The following is a 15,390-nucleotide window of genomic DNA, read 5'->3' as shown; positions in this document are numbered from 1 at the left end:
CCCTTTTACCAAAAGTAAGGTCTGAAGAGGAGATAAGGTCCAATCTATAGTGCCTATAGAATGTAACATAGTAACATAGTTATTAAGGTTGAAGGAAGACTTTAAGTCCATCTAGTTCATCCCATAGCCTAACCTAACATGCCCTAACATGTTGATCCACAGGAAGGCAAAAAAAAAAAAACCCATGTGGCGAATAGTAAGCTCCACTTTGGGGAATTAAATTCCTTCCCGACTCCACATACGGCAATCAGACTAGTTCCCTGGATCAACGCCCTATCAAGGAATCTAGTATATATACCCTGCAACATTATACTTTTCAAGAAAGGCATCCAGTCCCCTCTTAAATTTAAGTAATGAATCACTCATTACAACATCATACGGCATTGAGTTCCATAGTCTCACTGCTCTTACAGTAAAGAACCCGTGTCTCTTATTATGCCTAAACCTTCTTTCCTCCAGATGTAGAGGATGCCCCCTTGTCCCTGTCTCAGGTCTATGATTAAAAAGAAAGGTCTTTGTACTATCCCCTCATATATTTATACATTAAAATAAGATCACCCCGTAAGTCTTCGTTTTTCCAAACTAAATAGCCCCAAGTGTAATAACCTATATTGGTATTGCAGACCCCCCTGTCATCTAATAACCTTGGTCGCTCTTCTCTGCACCCGCTCTAGTTCAGCTATGTCTTATTTATACACCGGAGACCAGAACTGTGCACGGTATTCTAAGTGTGGTCGAACTAGTGACTTATATAGAGGTAAAATTATGTTCTCCTCGTGTGCATCTATGCCTCTTTTAATGCATCCCATTATTTTATTTGCCTTTGTAGCAGCTGCCTGACACTGGCCACTGAACATGAGTTTGTCATCCACCCAGGTCTTTTTCATTGACGGTTTTGCCCAGAGTTTTAGAATTAAGCGCATAGTTATACATCTTATTACTTCTACCCAAGTGCATGACCTTACATTTATCCCCATTAAAGCTCATTTGCCATTTATCAGCCCAAGCTTCTAGTTTACATAAATCATCCTGTAATATAAAATTGTCCTCTGTATTGATTACCCTGCAGAGTTTAGTGTCATCTGCAAATATTGAAATTCTGCTCTGAATGCCCCCTACAAGGTCATTAATAAATATGTTAAAGAGAAGAGGGCCCAATACTGACCCCTGTGGTACCCCACTGCTAACCGCGACCCAGTCTGAATGTGCTCCATTAATAACCACCCTTTGTTTTCTATCCCTGAGCCAGCTCTTAACCCACTTACACATATTTTCCCCTATCCCCATTATTCTCATTTTATGTATCAACCTTTTGTGTGGCACCATATCAAAAGCTTCTGAAAAGTCCACATACACTACGTCCACTGGGTTCCCTTGGTCCAGTCTGGAACTTACCTCTTCATAGAAGCTAATCAGATTAGTCTGACATGAACGGTCCCTAGTAAACCCGTGCTGATACTGGGTCATGAGGTTATTCCTCTTCAGATACTCCAGTATAGCATCCCTAAGAATACCCTCCAGGATTTTACCCACAGTAGAGGTTATGCTTACTGGCCTATAATTACCGAGTTCAGTTTTTTCCCCCCTTCTTGAATATTGGCACCACATTTGCTATACGCCAGTCCTGTGGTACAGACCCTGTTATTATGGAGTCTTTAAAGATTAGACGCCGACGTACTTCCTGCTGGGTTAAGCAGGTGACATTTAATGGGGAATTTTTATCACTACTCATTTTGTCTGCCATGGGATTTTCTTGTGTAAATACTGATTAAAAAAAGTCATTTAGCATATTGGCTTTTTCCTCATCCTCATCCACCATTTCACCGAGACTATTTTTAAGGGGGCCAACACTATCATTTTTTAGTTTCTTACTATTTACGTAGTTAAAGAATATTTTTGGATTATATTTACACTCTCTGGCAAGGAGTCTGACTCAGTCTCAATCTTTGCTGCCTTGATTTGCATTTTACAGAATTTAATTTTCTGTATTTATTTAATGCCTCATAACTACCTACTTCCTTTAATTCTCTAAATGCTTTTTTGTCACTTATTGCGCCCCTTACAGCTCTATTTAGCCATCTTGGTTTTCTCCTACTTCTAGTATGTTTATTCCCATACGGTATACACTGTGCACAGGTCCTATCCAGGATGCTAATAAATGTCTCCAATTTTCTTTGTGTATTTTTATGTCTCAGGATATCTATGTCTCAGGATATCGTCCCAGTTAATTGCACCAAGATCCTCTCTCTTCCGTTTGAAATTTGCCCTCCTGAAGTATAGTGTCCTTGTATTCACTCTACTACACTACTACTACTACTGTAGATGGTGAGGACCAGGTAGCAGCTCTACATATCTGGTCAACTGAAGCTCTGGCCTTCTCCGCCCAAGAGGTTGCTACTGCCCTCGTTGAATGAGCCTAGACATCTCCCGGGATGGGCATCCCACTTGATGAGGAGTATGATAGGCTGATGGCATCCGTGATCCATCTTGCCAAAGTGGTTTTTGAAGCTTTTTTCCCCCTTCCTGGGACCCTGAAAACACACAAAAAGAGAGGCGTCCTCCCTACTCTCTCTGGTGGCTTCTATGTAATGCATGAGGCATCTTCTGACATCTAATGTATGTAAGGATTCTTCCTCCTTGTTTTTAGGGTTGGGACAAAAAGAGGGAAGAGATATCTCTTTAGTTCTATGGAATCGGGATGCTACTTTCGGGAGGTATGCTGGGTCTATTTTGAGAACAACCCTATCCTCCAAAAACTGGGTGTAAGGAAAGTTAGCAGATAAAGCCTGTATGTCGCTAACTCTACGTGCAGAGGGCGACCAGCAGGGATGTTTTGAGGGATAGGATTTTCAATGGGATATCCCCTAAGGGTTCGAAGGGAGGTTTAGTCAGGGCCTTAAGGACCAAATTAAAATCCCATTGAGGGGTAACGCTTACTGGAAGAGGTCTCGATCTACCTGCTGGCCTGATGAACCTGGAAACCCACCGATTCCCCGCCAAATCATAGTTAAATAGGGCTCCCAATGCTGCCACATGGACTCTCAGGGTACTTGTGGCTAGACCGATTTCAAACCCGTTTTGTAGGAACTCTAATATGGATTTAAGAGGGACATCTTCAATTATTTTAGCGCCCGAGGATGAAAGGAATCTATTTATATATATAATTGTCTAAGGGGTACTTCCGTCTGTCTGTCTGTAACGGAATTCCAGCATCGCTGATTGGTCTCGCCTGGCTGCCACGACCAATCAGCGACGGGCACAGTCAGGCCAAGAATTAGTCCCTCCCTACTTCCGTTCAGTCAATGCCGGCGCCCGCTCCATACTCCCGTCCAGTCACCGCTCACACAGGGTTAATGCCAGCGTTAACAGACCGCGTTATGCCTATGCAGCATCAATAGTAAAAAGATCTAATGTTAAATATAATAAAAAAACAACAAAACCTGCTATTCTCACCTTCCGTCGTCCGACGATGTGCTCGTGCCTGCCCCCAGCTTCCGTTCCCAGAGATGCATTGCAAAATTACCCAGAAGACTTAGTGGGACCGCTAAGTCATTTGGGTAATTTTGCAATGCATCCTGGGAATGAAACATGGCGGCAGCCGCGCGCGCATTGGCACAGCTTCGCTGGACCCCGTCGGGCGAGTATATAACTATTTTTTATTTTAATTAGACGGTGAGTGGCCGGGCCTGGGAATTAGTGATCTATGTGTACGGTGGCCCCAGCTGTGCGGAGTAGTCGTGTATCATATGAAGCTGTATGGGACTATTTACTTCTATGGCCAGTGTTACATACTGCGTGGCTGCTATACACTGCGTGGGCTGTGTTATATACTACTTGGTCTGTGTTATTTACTACGTGGCCTGTATTAACGCATCGGGTATTCTACAATATGTATGTATGTATATAGCAGCCACATAGTATATAGCACAGGCCACGTAGTACTCCTATATACTACATGGCCTGTGCTATACACTATGTGGCTGCTATATACATAAATACATACATACATATTCTAGAATACCCGATACGTTTGAATCGGGCCACCATTAGTTTTTTCCATATTTTCCCATATTGTTTGGTCGTAATTGGTTTCCTACTTTGTAGTAGAGTAGATACCAGCCCTGGAGAGAATCCTCTGCTTTCTAGTAGCGGTCTCTCAAATGCCAGGCTGTCAAGTGTAAGCTCGCAACTTGCGGATGATGAACTGGGCCCTGGGAGGAGGTTTGGAAGGCCTGGAAGTACCCACGGGTTGGATATTGACAATCTCATCATCCAAGAGAACCAAGGCCTCTTCGGCCAGAACGGGGCTATCAAGATCACATGAGCCCTGTCCTCCCGAATCTTCCTCAGCACTGCCGGAATCAGAGCGATTGGGGGAAATGCATACGCTAGTTGATGGAGCCATGAAATCAGGAACGCATCCAACAATACTGGGTTCCCCAATGGGGTTATGGAGCAAAAAGTGTTTACTTTTTTTGTTCAGGTTGTTTGCGAAGAGGTCTATGCTCGGTACCCCCCATTTTTTCTGTAATCTGGGTGAACACTGTTTGATTTAGCTCCCATTCTCCTTGCTTTAGACAGGAATGACTCAAAGTCCGCTCTGTAATTGTCCACCCCTTTCATGTGAAGGCCTGATAGGTATAGAAGGTTGCTTTCGGCTATGTGGAATATTGATTTGGCTACTTCTATCAGTTTTTGAGGGCGAGTACCCTCTTGATAATTCAGGAACGCTATCACTACCCTGTTGTCTGACATAATCCTGACATGGTGGGAGTGAAGGGGCCCTATGAACTCCAGTAGTGCAAACTTGACTGCCAGTAGTTCTTTCATGTTGGAAGATTCTTTTGCTAGAGTCGGTGGCCAAGTACCTTGGGCTAATATGTTGTTCAGATGAGCCCCCCACCCGCTGGGGCTTGCATCCGTGGTTACTATTTTTGAAATCGGAGTTATCAACGGGACCCCTTGGGAAAGATTGTTTCGCGATGTCCACCACTTTAGTGACCGAGTTGTGTGCGGAAATAAACTGAAACTGACCTTCTAAATTCCCTTTTAGAGAGACTTCTAACAAGATTTGCCATTGAAGGTCTCTCGAATGGAGCTGAGCCCATTGGACTGCAGGGATGCATGATGCCATGGATCCCAAGAGGGACATGGCTTGGCGGAGGGTTATGGAGGGGAGATCTTGCATTTTGGACACCAGCCCGATATTTTTTGTATTTTTTAGCAGGAAGGCGGCATTCCTGTTTAACGGAGTCTAGAGTAAGACCCAGATATTCTTGGATTTGGCATGGTAATAACCTGGATTTTTATAGTTTATCAGCCAGCCCAGCTTTTCTAGAGAGCGAATTATTGCCTCTAGTTGTTTGCTGCAGTGTTGGGGAGAGCAGCCGATTACCAAAAGGTCATCTAGGTATGGCACTATCAGGGTGTCCTGTTCCCTCAGGTGAGCCATTAACCTCTGCAACTAACTTGGTGAATACTCTTGGAGCTATGGCTAGCCCGAAGGGGAGGGCTGAAAATTGAAAGTGGTGTAACACCCCCCCTGATGTGAACTGCTGTCCTGAGAAACTTTTGGTGATCTGTGGATAGGGACGTGATAGTTAGCGTCCTTCAGGTCCAGGACTACCATGAAACACCGAGGAAACCGCATTTTTATAGATGTCTTTATTGTTTCCATCTTGAACGCTTGGACCTCTAGGTATTTGTTTAGGTTTTTCAAGTTTATGATAGTCCTGTATGACCCATCTGGCCTTTTCCTCAGGAACAAAGGGGAATAATATCCTTGCCCTTTTTCTTGGGGGGAACATCTAGGAGAAACCCCTTGTTCACTAGTCCAATGACCTCGTTTTCCAACGCCAGTTGCTCCTCCCCTGAAGATCTTGGTGATGTCACCATAAAGGAGGGACGAGAGGGTTTGAGAAATATCAGTTTCAGTCCCGATTTTATTATGCTCAGGATCCATGGACTGCAGGTAATTTTCTCCCAGGCCGAGAGAAAGAGGGACAGTCTCTCCCCCTCCCCCCCCCCCCCACCTAGGACAAACATTCATTGGGAAGGTTTTTTGTTGTCACTGGGGCTCTTATTGAACACGAACCCTTTATTCTTGTTTCTCTTATCCTCCCACTTTTATTGGATTTTCCCTGGCTTCCTTCGGAAAAACCTCTTGCTCCGAAAGGGCCTTCTGTAGGAAGGGAAACCTAGGGAGGGAAAATATTTATTTTTATCCCCCGCCTTTTCTAAGATGTCATCTAAGTTGGGGCCAAATAAGAATTCGCCCTCACAGGGGATGGTATACAATTTGGATTTTGTCTGTAGGTCCCCTGGCCAACACTTAAGCCAGAAGGTGCGCCTAGCCACGTTAGAGAAAACTGCCGACCTGGTAACCTGAATGAATCGACGGAAGCATCTGCCAAGAAAGCGGCCACCCACCTCATCATCGGCAAGCTGTTTAACCCCTTTCTGACATCAGACGTACTATCCCGTCGAGGTGGGGTGGGCCCCCATGACCAGCGACGGGATAGTACGTCATGCCCTTTAATGCGACACTGCGACTTAAGTCGCGGTGATCGCATTAAAATTCCGACGCCATCTTACCTCAGGGAAGATGGCCGCGGCATCCTGGGGTATGGCGTCCCCTCCCCCGCCTCCCGATCGCTGTGATTGGCTGTTCAATTCTGAACAGCCAATCACAGCCTTTCTCATTGTTTCAGCCAATCAGCTTGGCTGAAACAGTGAGGTTCCAGGCAACCCAGGCACCGGCCAAAACCCCCCGGATTGGCGCGATCGACGATCACATCGATCTCGCCAATCGCAGGGCATAGTGGCGGTGTTACCGCGCTGTGCCCTGCCTGAGAGTACCTGATCCGGAGCCTTCCTCAGCTGCCCAGCGGCTCCGGATCCTGCAGCTGTGATTGGCGCGATCGATGTGATCGTCGATCGCGCCAATCAGGAACAGACCCGCCGGATCGGCGCGATCGACGATCACATCGATGGCGCCGATCGCAGGGCACAGCGGCGGTGTTACCGCGCTGTGCCCTGCTTTTGAAATCCATGTGCCGGGCCCTGCCTCATCTGCCTGCCACCTCCCCCACCACCTCCTGCAGCTCTGCCAATCAGGGCACAGCAGCGGTGTGCCCGCGCTGTGCCCTGATGGTGACCTGCCGGTCACTTGCTGGTGACCTGCCTATGATCGGAGCTGTGAGCTCCGATCATAGGCTGGTGCCTAGCGACACTGGCGTCACCAGGGCCACCTCTGATTGGTGGGATCGATGTGATCATTCGATCCCACCAATGACAGGTCACAGCAGCGGTGTGACTGCTCTGTGACCTGTCTCACCTGTCCCTGACCTGTCTGACTGCTCTTCAGGAATCCTCACACTTGGTGAGGATTCCTGAAGAGCGGTCACGCTGACAGATCCCCTCCTGTGCTGAGACTTGTGGTGCCACAGTAGCCTGTGACACCACAATTCTTGCTAAAGAAAGAAGACAGAAGAAAGAAGACAGAAGAAAGAAGAGAGACTACAACCGTAAGTGTTCATCCCCGATCCCGGCCCGATCTTACTTCACCCCCTGCCGCTGCGTCTGAACCCATGCCTTTCATTTCTTTTTTTTCTTTTCCACATCCCCGTCCACGCACCCCGCCGCTGCGTCTGAACCCGTGCCTTTCATTTCTTTTTTTTTTTTTTTCCACATCCCCGTCCACGCACCCCGCCGCTGCGTCTGAACCCGTGCCTTTCATTTCTTTTTTTTTTTTTCCACATCCCTGTCCACGCACACCGCCGCTGCGTCTGAACCCGTGCCTTTCATGTCTTTTTTTTTTCCCACATCCCCGTCCACGCACCCCGCCGCTGCGTCTGAACCCGTGCCTTTCATTCCTTTTTTTTCCCACATCCCCGTCCATGCACCCCGCCGCTGCGTCTGAACCCGTGCCTTTCATTCCTTTTTTTTCCCCACATCCCCGTCCACGCACCCCGCCGCTGCGTCTGAACCCGTGCCTTTCATTTCTTTTTTTTTTCCACATCCCCGTCCACGCACCCCGCCGCTGCGTCTGAACCCGTGCCTTTCATTTCTTTTTTTTTTCCACATCCCCGTCCACGCACCCCGCCGCTGCGTCTGAACCCGTGCCTTTCATTTCTTTTTTTTTTCCACATCCCCGTTCACACACCCAGCAGCCGCCGAACTTTGATAAGTGACGCAGTTCACTTATCAGAGCTAGGGCCTGCTGTTTTAGACTTTTCCTTTTACAGGTATTTTTTTTCCCTTTAGCTTTTTCCTTTCAGAATAGTTTGCACCAAACACTATCCCCCCCCACACGTACACAGTTACCAATAAATATTACACCCAAGCACCATAATCACACAAAAAATGTCCCGTTCGTCCCAGCAGCGCTATTCATTGGAGGAGGCATATGCTTTCCTTGCCTCCGACACTGATAGCGAGGGAGAGGATCCCACATTCCTTTACTCTTCAGATTCTTCATCCTCTTCCTCATCTTCCTCCTCGGGTCCTGCGGAACCGCCACGCAGACGCCCCAGGAGAGAAGATCAGGCAGCGCCCACTCCTGAAAATGAACCAGCGCGACCCTCTTCGGACCCCGCCCCCCGAAAATTACGAGCCACCGATTCCTGATTTTGTGGCAGAATCAGGAATCAAGTTTGACACCACCGGCCTCACAGAAATAGACTTTTTCAAAGTCTTTTTCTCTGAGGCTTTCGTTAACCTCATGGTGGAGCAAACTAATTTGTATGCTCGGCAATTTTTGGAGCAAAACCCCCGTTCATCATTTTCTAACTGGTCTCCTGTGGACGCAGTTGAAATGATGCAGTTTTGGGGCCTGGTCCTCCATATGGGGATCGTGAAGAAGCCAGAAATTCGGCAATATTGGAGTGTAGATATTTTATATAACACTCCAGTGTTCCGAATGGTCATGGTTTGGACGCGTTTTGAGGCCATCCATAAGTTTTTGCATTACAACGATAATGCACGGTGTCCCGCACGAGATGACCCCAATTTTGACCGTCTGTTCAAAGTTCGGCCGGTCATCGAACACTTCAGCAAAAAGTTTGCTGAAGTGTACGTGCCCAAAAGGGACATCTGTGTGGATGAGTCCTTGGTTCATTTTAAGGGGCGGCTCAGATTCCGTCAATACCTGCCCAGCAAAAGGGCCAGGTACGGAATCAAACTCTACAAGCTGTGTGAGAGTACCTCAGGGTACACCTACAGCTTTAGAGTGTACGAAGGGAAGGACAGCAGGATTGAACCGCCTGAGTGTCCTTCCATCCTGGGAGTGAGTGGGAAAATTGTGTGGGATTTGGTGCACCCACTGCTGGATAAAGGTTATCACCTCTACACCGATAACTTTTATTCCAGCATCCCACTCTACAAATCCCTCTCTGCGCGAGGTACCGCAGCCTGCGGTACTGTCCGCAAAAATCAGAGAGGCCTCCCGAAGACGCTACTTGGGCAGATGCTCAGAAAAGGTGAGAGCAAAGCCCAATGTAGCGACCACCTGCTGGTGGTCAAGTACAAGGACAAGAGGGATGTCCTTCTCTTGACCACCATACACGGTGATGGCAGTGCCCTCAGCAGTGTACGGGGTACCTCAACACAGGTCTGCAAACCGGACTGTGTACTGGGGTACAACAAAAACATGGGGGGCGTTGATCTCTCCGATCAACTCCTCCAACCGTACAGTGCTTTGAGGAAGGCCAAGGTGTGGTACAAAAAGCTGTCCGTGTACATCGTACAAATGGCAATGCTCAACGCTTTCCTGCTGTCACGATGTGCACGACACACTGATACGTCGTACCTTCAGTTCCAGGAGGTAGTGGTTAAGGCCCTGATATTTGGCACGAGGGAAGGAGCGGGCCCCAGTACTTCCGGAACTGAGGGTGCTCGTATCATACCAGGTCAGCATTTTCCGGGGGTGGTCCCGCCAACTGATAGAAGAAGTAAGCTGCAAAAAAGGTGCCGAGTGTGCTACAAAAGAGGAGTACGCAAGGACACCATCTATCAATGTGACACCTGCCCCGACAAACCTGGCCTGTGTATGAAGGACTGCTTCAAATTGTACCACACCTCCATGCACTACTAATTTACTTAACAGGAACCAGTAGATTAGTTCCAAAGAGGGGGCACATCTAAGTAAGTTCCTTGGGGGTCTAGGTTCCAAAATGATGTCACTTGTGTTTTTTTTTTTACTGTTTAGGCACATCAGGGGCTCTGCAAACGGAACATGACGCCCTCAGAACTAGTCCATCAAAGTCTGCATTCCAAATCGTCACTGCTTCCCTTCTGAGTCCCGAAGTGCCCAAACAGTTTTTTCCCACATATGGGGTACCAGCGTACTCAGAACAAATTGGACAACAACTTTTGGGGTCCAATTTCTCCTGTTACCCTTGGGAAAATAAAAAATTGGGGGCTGAAAGATCATTTTTGTGGGGGAAAAAATAGAATTTTTTATTTTCACGCCCGGGCGTTATAAACATTCGTGAAGCACTTGGGGGATAAAAGTGCTCACGACACAACTAGATAAGTTCCTTAGGGGGTCTAGTTTCCAAAATGGGGTCACTTGTGGGGGGTTTCCACTGTTTAGGCACATCAGGGGCTGTCCAAACGCGACATGGCGTCCGATCTCAATTCCAGCCAATTTTAGCTTGAAAATGTCAAACGGCGCTCCTTTCCTTCTGAGCCCTGCCATGCGCCCAAACAGTGGTTCCCTCCCACATATGGGGTATCAGCGTACTCAGGACAAATTGGACAACAACTTTTGGGGTCCAATTTCTCCTTTTACCTTTGAGAAAATAAAAAATTGGGGACTAAACCATCATGTTTGTGGAAAAAATAGGATTTTTTATTTTCACGCCCGGGCGTTATAAACTTTCGTGAAGCACTTGGGGGATAAAAGTGCTCACCACACACCTAGATAAGTTCCTTAGGGGGTCTAGTTTCCAAAATGGGGTCACTTGTGGGGGGTTTCCACTGTTTAGGCACATCAGGGGCTGTCCAAACGCGACATGGCGTCCGATCTCAATTCCAGCCAATTTTAGCTTGAAAATGTCAAACGGCGCTCCTTTCCTTCTGAGCCCTGCCATGCGCCCAAACAGTGGTTCCCCCCCACATATGGGGTATCAGCGTACTCAGGACAAATTGGACAACAACTTTTGGGGTCCATTTTCTCTTTTTACCCTTGGGAAATTAAAAAAATTATTGCTGAAAGAACATTTTTGTGACTAAAAAGTAAAATGTTAATTTTTTCCTTCCATGTTGCTTCTGCTGCTGTGAAACACCTGAAGGGTTAATAAACTTCTTGAATGTGGTTTTGAGCAGCTTGAGGGGTGCAGTTTTTAGAATGGTGTCACTTTTGGATATTTTCTGCCATATAGACCCCTCAAAATGACTTCAAATGTGAGGTGGTCCCTAAAAAAAATGGTTTTGTAAATTTTGTTGTAAAAATGAGAAATTGCTGGTCAAATTTTAACCCTTGTAACCTCCTAGAAAAAAAAAAAATTTTTTTTTCCAAAATTGTGCTGATGTAAAGTAGACATGTGGGTAATGTTATTTATTAACTATATTGTGTCACTTAACTCTCTGGTTTAACAGAATAAAAATTCAAAGTTGGAAAATTGCGAAATTTTCAAAATTTTCGCCAATTTTCCTTTTTTTTCACAAATAAACGCAAGTTATATCGAAGAAATTTTACCACCATCATGAAGTACAATATGTTACAAGAAAACAATCTCAGAATCGCCAAGATCCGTTGAAGCGTTCCAGAGTTATAGCCTCATAAAGGGACAGTGGTCAGAATTGTAAAAATTGGCCCGGTCATTAACGTGCAAACCACCCTTGGGGGTAAAGGGGTTAATATGGAGTCCCGGGATGATTTCCCTTTTAGCTGGCCTTCTAGTTGGTCTAACCATACCATTGATGAACGGGATGTGCATGCGGCGGCGACTGCCGGTTTTAGACCTCCCCCAGCTGCTTCCCAGGAACTTTTTTGTCCATGGGATCTTTCAAGACCCAAATGTCCTCAAATGGGAGGGCGAATTTCTTTGATTCCTTCGCTATGGCGACATCTAGTTTAGGGGCTTTTTCCCAGAAGGAGCAAGATTCATCCTCAAAAGGGTACTTTCTTTTTGGCGTTAGTAACGCCTTCCTTGTGGGTTTTTTACACTCTTTTTTGATTAGTGCGGATATTGTCTCGTTAAGGGGGAATGCTCTCCTCTTTTTTCTCAAGACCCCCGAACATGATGTCCTGTACCGATGTTTTTGGGTGAGGGCCCACTAGCCCCATAGTGCTTCTAACCGCTTTAATGAGGCCATCTGTGTCTTCCAAGGGAAAACAACTGTGACCCCCAGAGGAAAAAGGGGATGATGAAGAAGAAGAAGAAGAGGAGTTAGATGTATCTGAGTCCACATCATCACTATCCGTAATATTAGACCCAGGAGATGGGGACCTGTGTCTAGTCTTCCTCCACTTTTTACCACCTTTTAGGGATCTAAAGGTGTCTTCCACCTGATTTTTTTATCAGGGTTTTGAGGTTGGCTGCGAACCCGGGAAGCCCTTCGGATACTGTCTGCTGTATAATAGCCCTTCGGATAATGTCTGTAGTATACACATGCTACAAAGCCTTTTCTCCCAGGTAGTTGGAACGTCTTCTCTACAAAGGGCACAAATCCTATACTTAGATTTGCCTAAGCTTTTCTTCCACTAAAGTAAGAAAGACAAGTATGTCCTTACTGTCACTGACTTTCACGGAGATCACTTACCACCTTGCGGACCCATAAATTCCGGCTGGGGATGCTCTGCATCTGTCCTTTTGCCGGACACCGTACTGGACTCCTTGCTATGCAGGGATCTTTGGCGTTATTTACCGCTAACATATTGGTGTCCTTTTTGCTGTTGAAGCTTTTCCTGCTGCAGAGATGCTGGTGATTTTGATAGGGGTGATGCCTCTAGGTTGCTCATGATGCTTGGTTGAGCCCACGGAAGCGCCTGACCTGGGCAACCTTTCCCCTTTATGTGGCGGTGATTCCCGCCGTCTATTCAAGCCTAAGCCTGCGCAGTAGCGCTCTGCCGCAGCATGCGCAATGGCCAGCATCGCGAGAATCGCGGCCAAATCCCACGCACGTGCAGTCAGATCCAAAATGGCGCCGCGCATGACGCTGCACACCGGAACCCCCAGTTTTTGCAGTGCGCAGGCTGACGCTCAGGAGGGAGAGCTGCGCCACTCCCCCCCCAACCACAGAGGGACGGACCCCCCTGGATGTTGTCGCTGCTGCAGGCATCTTACCTGGGGAGGTGGCCGCGAACTCCATACCACCCCCCCCGCACACCCTAGAGGCCCAATAGCGCCAGTGCTGGTGCTTCGGGTCACATCAGTCGAGGCAGGGGGACCCCCGCTGTCTGAGTCGGACTGATTGGCCCCGGATTCCCACGACGTCTGTCAGTAAGTCTGTAGGTCTCCCATCAAGGACAGGAAACCAACTGATGCGGGAGAGAGGTACCGCCTTTTTATCTGTAGGTTTCCTGTCCTTGGTGGGCGGATTCCCCTGTCTCCGTGGTGCCGTCATGGGCATCAGAGAAAATTTGGGGAAGATTCACAAGGAGTGGATTGCTGCTGAAGTTATTGCTTCAAGAGCCACAACACAGACGTATCTAGGCCATGGGCTAAAAGTGTCACATTCCTTGTGCCAAGCCACTCATAACTACAGAATTGCGAATATGTTCGGGTCCCTCCTTATTCGGCAAGCTATAGCTCTTACCGAATAAGCTGCAGAGGGAACCCGGCTACCTGATCGCTCCTGCTGATCAGCTGTCCGGCGCCACAGCTGCATTTGTCACAGCTGTTTCACTATCAAAACACATGCATGGATAGCCCAACAAACATGCTGTTCAGGAGCAAGGGACCTGAACATATTCGCTCATCTCGAGTCATAACCAATAGACAACGCCAGAAGTGTCTTACCTGAGCCAAGGACAAAAAGAACTGGACTGTTGCTCAGTGGTCCAAGGTACTGTTTTCAGATGAAAGTCAATTTTGCATTTCATTTGGAAATGAAGGTCCCAGAATCTGCAGGAAGAGTGGAGAGGCCACAATCCAAGCTGCTTGAGGTCTAGTGTGAAGTTTCATCAGTGATGGTTTGGGGAGCCATGTCATCTGCTGGTGTAGGTCCACTGTGTTTAATCAAGACCAAAGTCAGCACAGCAATCTACCAAGAAATTGTAGAGCACATCATGCTTCCCTCTACCGACAAGCTTTTTGGAGATGGAAATGTCATTCTCCAGCAGGACTTGGCACCTGTCCACACTACCAAAAGTACCAAAACCTGGTTTAAAAACAACAGTATCACTGTGCTTGGTTGGCCAGCAAACTCGCCTGACCTTAACCCCATAGAGAATCTATGGGGTATTGTCAAGAGGAAGATGAAAGACAACAGGCCCAACAATGCAGACGAGCTCAAGGCTGCTATCAAAGCAACCTGGGCCTCCATAACACCTCAGCATTGCCACAGGCTGGTCGCCTCCATGCCGCGCTTCATTGATGCAGTAATCGATGCAAAACGAGCCCCGACCAAGTATTGAGTGCATTTACTGAATATACAATTCAGTAGGCTAACATTTTGGATTTTAAAATCATTTTTCAAGCTGGTGTTATAAAGTATTCTAATTTTCTGAGATAATGACTTTTGGGTTTCCATTGGCTGTAAGCCATAATCATCAACATTAACAGAAATAAACACTTGAAATAGATCACACTGTTTGTAATGACTATATAGTATGAGTTTCAATTTTTTGTATTGAAGAACTGAAATAAATTAACTTTTTGATCATATTCAAATATTGTGAGAAGCACCTGTATATATTTTCATTGGATTTATTAATATTTTTATATTTTGAGCCAGTAATATATTTTTAGGTGTGGGCAACCCCTTTTACAACCAGATTTTTTTAGTTCCAGTTATTTATTTGAAGTATATCTAATAATTTATTCTCTGCTGCTTGTGTTACTTAGCACAGCTCCGTTTCAACTATTGGTTGCCATCAGATATTCCCCAGACAGAAGATGACAATCCTGAATTTTCATGCTCATGCAAATGTCTGGATCTTTACCAATATGCTGCTATGGAAATTACTCATACCCAAACTCTAGGTGTCCTCCTGGAAGCTGGTACATGCCGGCCCCTGTGGAGCATTTTGCTTTCCTCTGTCCAAGTAACACACAGCCTGGATAGGAACGATGCGAGATCACAACGCCGACTCCAACTCCAGGTCTACCAGCGGTCCCAGACATTGTCCTTCATAAGTGTAATGGACTCTTTATCTGCGGGCTATGGGAGGACCCCTAAAAGAAAAAATGTAATACAGACAATGTAAACCTTTGGGGTATA

General features: G+C 46.7%; 1 protein-coding gene across 8 annotated transcripts in view; it reads right to left on the bottom strand.

The window, feature by feature from the left end:
- Nucleotides 1-15,390, bottom strand: part of NUDT15 (nudix hydrolase 15) — a 161,473-nt gene that overhangs the window by 7,455 nt on the left and 138,628 nt on the right. For 7 of the 8 annotated variants that reach the window (XM_069758286.1, XM_069758290.1, XM_069758288.1 and 4 more), the window contains one exon: nucleotides 15,142-15,344. In XM_069758286.1, the coding sequence (XP_069614387.1) occupies nucleotides 15,142-15,293 (152 nt within the window). In that variant the 5' untranslated portion in view covers nucleotides 15,294-15,344. Of the gene's footprint in view, nucleotides 1-13,967; nucleotides 14,177-15,141; nucleotides 15,345-15,390 lie in introns of those variants that run through there. The other variant, XM_069758291.1, reaches the window with a different exon arrangement.

Source organism: Ranitomeya imitator, chromosome 3, assembly GCF_032444005.1.
Source record: "Ranitomeya imitator isolate aRanImi1 chromosome 3, aRanImi1.pri, whole genome shotgun sequence".
Lineage (NCBI taxonomy): Eukaryota > Metazoa > Chordata > Amphibia > Anura > Dendrobatidae > Ranitomeya > Ranitomeya imitator.
The sequence above is the reverse complement of the archived record's forward strand: the minus strand, read 5'-3'. Positions and strand labels throughout refer to the sequence as shown.